Source organism: Mus caroli, chromosome 16, assembly GCF_900094665.2.
Source record: "Mus caroli chromosome 16, CAROLI_EIJ_v1.1, whole genome shotgun sequence".
NCBI classification, from domain to species: domain Eukaryota; kingdom Metazoa; phylum Chordata; class Mammalia; order Rodentia; family Muridae; genus Mus; species Mus caroli.
Genome location: NC_034585.1, coordinates 19,380,587 through 19,390,733, shown reverse-complemented (window position 1 = coordinate 19,390,733; position 10,147 = coordinate 19,380,587). Strand labels below are relative to the sequence as shown.

General features: G+C 43.9%; 1 protein-coding gene across 1 annotated transcript in view; it reads left to right on the top strand.

Annotated features, from left to right (window-relative positions):
- Window positions 1-216: 216 nt before the first annotated feature.
- Window positions 217-10,147, top strand: part of Igf2bp2 (insulin like growth factor 2 mRNA binding protein 2) — a 104,641-nt gene continuing 94,710 nt past the window's right edge. Inside the window, exons 1-2 of the mRNA XM_021184654.1 lie at window positions 217-733; window positions 2,218-2,278. Of these exons, the coding sequence (XP_021040313.1) occupies window positions 556-733; window positions 2,218-2,278 (239 nt within the window). The 5' untranslated portion in view covers window positions 217-555. The remainder of the gene's footprint in view (window positions 734-2,217; window positions 2,279-10,147) is intronic.

The window sequence follows — 10,147 nt, the reverse complement described above, 5'->3', positions numbered from 1 at the left end:
CCCTAGCGTGCAGAGCTCTCCTCGAGGTGCACCTCACTCTGGCCCCGCGCCCACGTCGCGTCCACCTTGCACACACCCCGCCCACGTCCGCGCCCCTCACCTCCCGCGCGCCGCTTGGCTCCGCCGCTCCCGGCCCCGTTCGGGCCGCCGCTGCTTCCGCCCGCCGGGCGCGCAGCCTGGGAGCGCCGAGCCCTCGGAGCGCGCGGCGCGGGACGGGCAGGGCGCGCACTCTCGGCGGTGCACACGCCGCTCCAACTCTCAGGCGCGCGGGGTGCGTCCGCCCGCCGCCGCCGCCGCCGCCGCCCCGGCACCGGGAGGCAGAGCAAGCGCTTTGTCCGCACGCCCGCTCGGGACTCTGCCCGGAGGAGGCAGCCGCGCCGAGTCCCCGCCTCCGCCTCTGCCCCCGGGCGGGCCGGGCCGGCCGCGGTGGGGGGAGCCAGGCTGAGGGCGAGGGTGGGGGCGGGGGCGGGCGCAGGAGGAGAGAGGAGGGCAGCGGAGGCGGCGGGAGCGCCGGGTGCCGGGCCGGGGGAGCCGCGGGCTCTCGGGAAGACGCGGATGATGAACAAGCTCTACATTGGGAACCTGAGCCCCGCCGTCACCGCCGACGACCTCCGGCAGCTCTTCGGGGACAGGAAGCTGCCCCTGGCGGGACAGGTCCTACTCAAGTCCGGCTACGCCTTCGTGGACTACCCCGACCAGAACTGGGCCATCCGCGCCATCGAGACCCTCTCGGGTGAGCACTCGGCGCAGCCCACGCCGCGCCTCGCCGGCTCGGGACGGCGGCAGCAGGGAGGCCGAGCCCCATGGGCCGCGCCCGCCGCGACTCCCGAGCCCTCACGCTCACTTTCACGCACCAGCCCCGCGACTCTCGCGGCGGGCTGGCTCCGGGATGGCCGGCTGCCCTGCCCCCACCTCGGGGGCTAACACAGACCCTTGGGCCTCAGAGTCGAGGCGACCCTGTGCCCCTCCGAGGGTCCCCAGACTCGCTGGCTCCCTAGGAGCGCCCCTGGAGTGCCCAGCTGCTCTCCAGAGCTTCCCCCGCCCCCACCTTTGCAGAGTCCCCCGTGAAATTTTTCTTTTTCTAGACCCTTCTAGTATCCCCTTTGCCAGGGACCCCCCAAATCCAGCATCTCTCCTCCTAGCCAGACCTTCCTTCTTCCCATGCCTCGTGCCAAAGACCTCTCGCCCTCTGTCGTCTCCCAAGCCGCACTCTCCTTTTGAGACCCCCTCTTGTCTTCTGGCCCCCCACTTTCGGCATCTCCTCGACTTCACCTACTGAACCCTTCGAGGTCTTGGGGTTTTTCCCCACCCGGCCCTTGTCGGACCGCACATCTCCCTCGGTCCTTTCCCGAAGCTCAGTTCCCTCTCTCTGGTCTCGGAAGCGCTCCTATTTTTCCCTGAATTTTTTGTCCGATTTTATTGAGAAGAACTCGGGGCTGGGGGCTTTCCGCCTCCCGTCTCCCCGCCTCCTGCTCGGCCAGAAGCACCTTTTTACGAGGTACCCTGTCTCAACTCGGTGGGGGCCCGGGCTGAGAACCGGGAAAGAGGCGACCGGGGGGCCCGCGAGCGCGCTGGAGCCCGGACGGGAGTCGGAGCGCGACACTCGCCCGCGCGCGCGCTCCCAGCTCGCATCCCGCACACGCACGCGGCAGGCCACGCTCCCGGGGGCCTGGGACCCCCGGCCCCGCAAGGGAACCCCTTTCTTTGGGAAACCTGTGCGGCGGGGCAAGCTGGCGAGACCTTTGGGTCACCCCAAAGCAGGCGCCCGCAGAGCCAGGGACTCCTGCGCGTGTCCCCGGGACCGCTGTCAGGGAGGGCAGGGGGCGAGCGCCTGGGAGCCTCCGGGTCCCGGGATGGCGGGATGGGGTGCTGGGGGGCCGGAGAGACCGAGGCGCGCCAGCCTTGCAGCTTGAGTTTCAAATGAGCTCATTTTTTCAAATTGGCGCCGCTCTTTATTAAATGTGTTTTTCCGGTAATGCCACCCCCAGCTATACCTGGGGTCGGAACCGGGCTTGCGCCCGTCCCTCTTCGCTCGTTACCCGGGGCGTCCACTTTTCATCACAGTTGGCGCTAAGTTCGCCCAGCTGCGGCCGGGTGGAGACCCCTTGAAGGCTCCAGAAAGAGGAGCCCGAGCGTGGAGTAGTGTGCGAGCCCCTCCTTGACCCCTGCGGGTTTGACTCTGGGAGGTTCTGAGTGCTTTAAATTTCTGTTTTAAAGGTAAAGTGGAATTGCATGGGAAAATCATGGAAGTTGACTACTCAGTCTCTAAAAAGCTAAGGTAAATATATTTTGCCTAGTTCTTTTTTTCTTTACCCCTTCTGTGGTTGGGCTTCCATACGCATAACTAAAGAAATACGCTCAGCTTTAAAAAAAGAAAAAAGTGTCTATATGGTTTTTAAAGGGGCTTTTGTTGGTTTTGTTAGTGGACATTCATAGCTTTAAAAGTTATTGTTATTATTTATTATTTACCTTCATTCTATAAGGTGTTTTCTGTGCTTGCAAACTGGTGCCTAATTAGGGGTCGAGATGGAGAACACTAGGTGGATTCAGTTGGCTGTGACCGATTAAGTTTATCATAAATTACCTTTCACTCCCCACGGCCATCTCTGACCCCAACACAATAGCAAACTTCCTGTGAGATGTTAAGAGTAAATATTTACTGTTGTCAGCTGAATTGCTTAACTAAACCATGCGATTAATTACTTTTTTTGCATAGTTTAGTGATGAATTATAAAATAATTCAGTAAATACGGAGGGTTTTTTTGGACAGTATTCTAAAGAAGTAGCATGTTTGTATTGGATTGAGGGAGAAGCCAGACTTTAGTAACTGAAGCGCTGGGCTTGGATCCTGAGCACTTTGTTGTCACTGTTGCTTTAGAGAAACGTTAGGGGGATAAACAATGTCGCGGGGAAGTCGATAGTTAGCTTTTGTTAATGAAGGAGTAACACGCTCTGTGGGGATTGGGTTTCCCCAGTGATTCTCTACTAAAGAATGAAGGAGAACATCTTTGTCTAAAGCTCCTTGTGGACTTTAAATTGGGAGTCTTTATTCTTTCTATTCCCACCCACCACGTGTCCTAACTTAGTTTTCTATCCCATTAACCAACGTTTCGTTGCCGTTCTTCATTAAGCATCTGAATTGGGGAGGCAAAGTCTGATTTTTTTCCACCTCCTTAGTCTGAAGTAGATGCTCAAGTTCTATCAGGATTAAGAACATTTTAAAACAAATTAATTTTATAAATACTTGGATGTGTTGGAGGGTCTTAAAAAACATTGTGTGCCCAGTTCTACACACATCATAATGTAACAGAATCTGTTTGGAAATGATTGTGCCACATTAGAAAGCTGTTTTAATACTTTTGTTTTTGAAAAGTTAGGAATTATGATTTTCAGTCTGGGCTGTTATACTGAACAGATTCTTAGGTTGAAAATGTGTAGCTGGCTTTCTGTAAAGTGTCTTATGCTTATATTTTCCTTCAATGGCATTATTTTTTTAAGTTGGGATGTGTAAGGGGATGTTTTCTGGGATGCTCAATGCATACTGTAAGTTTAAGCCATTCGTCTCTTAACAGTTGAAATTTGATGAATAATGTTAGAACCACTGAGAATCCTTAAGGCAGTATGCATCTATAAATATTTCATTTTTGTTGGCTGTCTTGCTCTTGTGAATCCATTTGGAGATTAAAATTAACAAAAGTCACTAATTTTTTAATTAAGGTTATTTGATATCCCATTATTCCACAATGCAGTGTATATCATTTAATTTTGAAAATAAGTGAAGTACTAATTTATTTAAAGTCATCGTGATCACCTAAAATTTAACAAAAAGACCACTTTGTTTTTGTTTTTAAATGTAGGGGTTGTTTGCTTTTTGGCTGAAGTGTCATGTAATTCTCTTATATGATTTCAAAAGTAGTTATGTCACAAGTTTTAGCATAAATTAAATAGTCTAGGGTGTCTATAGGAATAAGCGAATTCTTTGAACATGTTGACATTATGAAATAACTTGGAGGAATCTGAGAGCAGGCTGTGTGATTGACTACACCTGAAGACAGTTAACATTCCAAATGCATGGGTAGCCTGCTGGAGAGAGTGCTAGAGCACACGCTCTCTCTCTGTCTCTCTCTCTCTCTGTCTCTCTCTGTCTCTCTCTCTGTCTCTCTGTCTCTGTCTGTCTGTCTGTCTGTCTGTCTGTCTGTCTCTCTCTCTCTCTCTCTCTCTCTCTCTCTCTCTCTCTCTGTTTAAAAATCAAGTTACCTCTTGCTGTGCTAAGGGGAAGAAGGCTAAACTGGTTGGAATTGATTAGCTGAGGTCTGCCTTCTGGGATGAGACATCATTAATTCTTCATAATTCTGGGCACAGCTATGCCTTGTGGCTTAAAAAACAACAGCAAAAACCAAACAAACAAAAAACAGGGTACTGTGACATTTAAGACCAAAGCTTTCATGTTATGCAGTGATTATTTTTTTGTTCTTTTATTGTTTTTTTGATGCAAATTGACAAGTTGGAAGTAAATTTGTGAACTATGAGGGTAAGTGCTGTATGTGGTTTTTTTGAGTTTTGTAGAGAGAAAACAAGTTATTCTATCTTGTTTGCCTCCTTGAAAAAAATGATTCAACAATTGAGTGATAATTTTTTTAAATATTGTGCTTGTTTCTTTGATTTCTTAGGGAAATCACATCTATATCCCAAATACTTTTTTTTTTTAAGCTAATGATAGTTTGTAAGATGCTTTAGTCTTTGTGGAATTATTGGTATGCTATTTGCTTACCACTGGGTCTTCAGTTTAATCACATAGCATCATTTTATACTGGTGGCTACAAAATAGACAGACTAGACACTTGTCACCCTGCAGAGGATTCTTTTTCTTTGTGCTACATATGTTTCATCCTTTGTCAGTGCAAAGTATTGTCTGTCTGGCAAGGCATGCCATCATTGTCCCACGTACATTCTACTTGATTTCAGTCTGCTGAATACAATTTTTTTTTCTGTATTCATATAGAAAGTACCTGTAGGTCAAAGATTTTAAGAGGAAAAAAAAATGATAACTTTAAAAGTGCTGTTCAAAGTTATGGAAACTTTCTTGATAGAAATTTTACTTTGGGTACTGCTGAAAGTTTATCTAAAAAGTCATGTCTGCACACTGGTACACATATTGTATAAGTTGTGTTGACCTAAGACATGCTAACTTAATGTGCTTTTGTCCCTAAAGTTGAATGATTCTGTGAGAAACAGAACTTAAAAAAGCAGGCAGTATCTGCCCACTTCTAGGAAGTAGCTGAATGATGCTAGATAGGGTTCTCCTGGGACAGTAAGATCTTCGGAGGTGGAGCAGGGAAAGTTGTGAATCTGCCTTTCATGAGTTAAACACCAGTAATTGTCTTCTCTCCAATGCAAATGAATTTGGGCTCCTATAGGAATGCTAAAGAAAACAGTATCCCAATTGTATTTTGCTTGTATGTACTACATTGTGTATGGCTGAATTAAATACCAACCCCCCCAAAACCCACCCAACTTCCAGCCCTCCCTATAACAAAGGCTTTTTCTGCATTAATTTTAATTTTCTAGAAACAAGAAAGACCTTATTAGTTTTAAATCTTATTTAGTAGCCTTCTATTTCAAGACTTTGTTGAATTAGAAAATAATGGCTGGACTTAATTATATATGTGGATAGATTAATACAATGTCACATGAATATTAAACTGTAAAGTCACAGATTTAGCTTTAAAAGTGCAGCAGCACATTTTTAAAAAGATAACTTTTTTTTCTTATTTTCTAAAGAGCACACATTTTCCTGATCTCTAGAAATAAGTGCTTGGGTTAGAATAGAAATGGTAAAGAAAAAATTACTTGGTATTTAGACAACAATGTAGTCTTGAAATGTTTGTAAGAGGCTAGCACTTAACTTTTTATATATTGTTAAACATTAAAAACAAATGAGGTCTACAAATAAAATAAAAGAGAATTGATACATAGTCCATTTGTTACATTGTGCTTTCTAATAGTAACATTTATTTGCAACAATAGATAATAAAATGACCACTAAGAAGTCCCTTAAGAGTTATGTGTCTTGTGTTAAACTGAGGTTGTCATTTCATAGATGAGGGGAAATTAATAATATTTGGAGAAAGCTTTTTATATATCATGGTCTGAAGTATATTTTCTTTAAGAAATGATTTTACCTTTTAAAATACACTTAAAAGATTAGAAGATTCAAAACTAATTACATGTGAAAATTATTTCATCCTTTTTAAATGTCTGTGTGGAGTGTGTGTAGGTTGCTTTAAGGTTCTTAGTGCATTCAAGAGGAATGTTAATGATGTTGTATTGTGTATAAAAGAACAGAGACCAGGGCAAATTTGTCACAAGACAGAAAAGCAGTAAAAAAAAAAAATCTTCTAGAACTATTTATAAATGTTTGATATTTTCTAAATATCTGCTATCTACAACTGAATCACTATTCCATGTCTCAGTTGGTCCCTTGTTACCGAACTAAATTGTCATCCCTCTGATTGAGCAGTGTGTGTGTGTTCTGTGGGGGGCAGTAGTTTTACACAGATCAAGTAGCAAGACAAAGAGGAGATCTTTAATTGAGCAACCGTTACTCTGAGTTTCAGTTCAGAGAAAATCACTAGATGATTGAAACTCACAAAGGAAGGCACACATAATGCCATCTTCCCCGAGTGATGCCCAGCTTTTACAGGTGCCAGAGAGGACACAGACACCTGCAGAAGACGGTTCAGTGCCAAAATGACCTTCTTAGAGTTCTCTCAAATTCAATTCCATGAAGGCTTTGCTCTCCCCAACACCCCTACACACACATACACTTTCATTTTATTTTTAAGACACAGTCTCTCTCTGTGGAGCCCCAGCTGTTACCGAACCCATGAACCTCTTTGCTTCACCCTCCTGAGTGCTAGGATCATAGGCACACACTACTGTGCCCAGCTTTTAAAGTGTGTTACTGCATGTGAATGTTCACTTAGAAATGCTGTACTTGGGAGGATGCTTTGTTATTTTTGCACAACTAATTATGGATCAGTTTTTATTAGAAGAGGCATAGAATTGGAAGCTGCTTACAAAGTTATAAATATAATTTAAGATAATTTTAAAGAATGCATTTAAACATCTTGAGTGTATTTTCAGTTGGTTTTTTGTTTTTGTTTTTGTTTTTTTTGGTTTTTTTTTTTTTTTGAGACTGTTGAGCGTTGGCTGAACTAACTTTAAAAAAAATGTGTTGCATAGAAACTTCTAGTCAAAAGCATAGTATCTCAAAAACTATGTCTGACTTCTTCATTTGAGGGACAGAAGAGTTGTGCTTAAGAAGGCATGCCTAAATAATTGATTGGTCTGTTTTGTTTTGTTTTGTTTTCGCAGTCACTGGGAAGTACAAATTAATTTTGGGGAATATTCAACAATATAATAAACACATAAAAGGAAGCAAATAGCATATACCTCCCAGTAAGGACAACTCTCCCCTTCTTCTTATTTACTGCATTAAACCATTTGAAGCTTTTTGCTCTATAATTTGACTTGATGCTTACAAACTTATAATTTTCATTTGATGGCATGGGTTCTATTTTAGGCAGCAAATAGCAGAGTGTCCCAAATTATTTTTAAGGTTTTACTTGTCCTGTTTTGATTATGGATTTTAGTCTGGTTGCTTTACAAAATATGGGAAAGAAATTATTTTTTTTATTACAGAAAACCTTAGGTTCTGTCCCTTTCACTGTCAAAGAAGAGAAAAAAATTATAATAATGTGTCTTCAATCTAGTTCAGAGTTGGGTGGCATGTTGATGCTGGATAAGGAGAGCAGAAACAGGTGCTTCTGTGGAAAGGAGCATCATGTCCACAAGCCATCCCTAAGTCCATGGTTAGATATCGCCTCCCGAATAGTGATAGCCAGCCCCCTTCCTCCACCCCTACTCCGACCCCCAAGCAATAATTTTGTATTGTTGCTTATTCTTGCACCTTCTAATTGTTTAGGTCTCTTATGTTTTTATTTCCTAAAGTGCAAGCACTTAATTACAGTTTTCCTGGATGTTAAAGTGGGCATTTTAAGTTCAGTGCTTTACCTAGCAAATAGAAACACTTGTGTGAACTTTTGCAACCAAAGGGATATTTGCAATTTAATCGCATTACCATGTATTTATTTAATACATATGGAAGTGTGAATTGACTTAACAATTCTTAAAGATTTTTTGTGATCTGGTACTGTTATGAACACAGTACTAGAGAGCATTGTGGTAAGGGGTAGCTCTTGTGACTTCATCTTAAGTTCATACAGTAATAAAGCTATTATGGCCTCTACTACAGAAATTTTACTTTTTTTAAGTGAGATTTGGAAAAGGGGGGAAAGGATGAGTTCTTTTCTCATCTGAGGAAGCTTAGACTTAGAGAAATGGAGTGATTTGTCTAAGGCAGATAAATAGATTTAGTAGCAGGGAAGAACCCAGGCCAGAGGTCCATCACAATTCACACTTAATCAGGGAAGGCCCAGATCCCATCAGGAGTGATAGAACTTGTTTGTCAAGTGCCCAAACTTGCAACTACTTCATTCTTACCCTGGTCCAAATGATCTGCTCTTCTGTGCTACACTATTTTTATAAGAAAAATAATTAGAAATAGGCACAATTTTTTACTATTTTATTTTTTGGTTTTTCAAGGCAGGGTTCCTGTGTGTAACAGCACTGACTGTCCTGGAACTCACTTTGTACACCAGGCTGGCCTCAAACTCACGGAGATCCACCCACCTCTGCCTCTGGGTGCTGGGATTAAAGGCATAGAGACAAGCAAGTCATTTTAAAAGCAGCATTGATCCTTGCTTTATTTCTGCTTGCCATAGACAAGAGAGTGGGGCGTTTATCCAGGGAGGTGTTTGGTGGCTTTGCTTGGCTGCTATTTATACTGTTTTGTTTTTTAGTGGTTATATTCTTTGTATTAAGAAATAGTGCTAAAAAGGACATTCCTCACTGGGGACAGTGGCACACACACCTTTGAACCCAGGCTAGCCTGGTCTACATAGCAAATTTAAGGGGAGCAAGGGCTACATAGAGTGATCCTGTCTGTCTCAGTAGGCCATAAAACCAAAATAGGACAGTGGGCTCAACATTTGAGCCACAAATTAGGCACTGATTTTGGTTCTGGTCAACGTTGTAGCACCTTTTGGCAAAGTTGAAGAATTCACCTGGTGGGCTTCTTCTCCAGGCTCAGCCTGTTGCAGGAGGCAGTGCTGTGTTTTGACTTGTTTCCTTGGTGGGAGCTGCCAGTCTTTCTTCCTTTGCTTCATTTTCTTTGAGAAGAAAGACTTTGACACCTGCTTTGAGTATAAATGAAGGTATGCCATGAATGGAGTCAAGTTCTTAATGACATACTCAGGAACTGAGCTGGTGTGTGGTGCCCTTCATCTCTGAACTGTAATGTTCCCCTGAACTCACCATTTGGTTTCCTTTTGTTGACTCTCATGGTAGTGGTAGTGGGACAGAGGGTGGAATTATCGAGGAAAAAAAAAGTAGGTAAAGGGTTAATTTCTAACTTCTTATGCGGGTCTTCAAGTTGTACAGCTCAGGGCTTGATGTGGCATTTTCTGTGTAGTTGTGACTCAGAGGATGGGACAGGAAGAGAGTAACTAATAATTACAGAGTGGTAGCTGCATCTTGTGTATTTGTGGCTGTTTCTTTAGTAACATGAAACTCATTTTCTTCTATAGAGGGAGGTGGTACATTTTTTAAAATTAACTTTTTATTGATTCTTTGTGAGTTTCACAATATGTACCCCACTCTGACTCATCCCCCCAGCCCTCCACCCTTGCAAACCCCCCCCATAAAAAATAAAAAATAAGCAAAACAAAGCATAGAAAACATGTCATCATGGACGCCATAGTATGTCACAGTGTGTCCCCACAGTATAGCCCTCTGTTCACACCAGATGCTGTTGCAATGAGTCACTGGCCTGGTCTGAGGTCTCTGGCTTCTGTGATGCTATCAGTATTGGATCCTCACCTGGTCTCTTCCGGGTTATCCCGTTGTTGTGTGCTCTGTGTCACGTATATCCTTCAGCAGGACCGCAGGACCGGCAGGACAGCCCTCTCACAGGCCCCAACAGTGAAGGTGGTACTTTTGTTTTTGTTTTTTGTTTTTTTTTTTT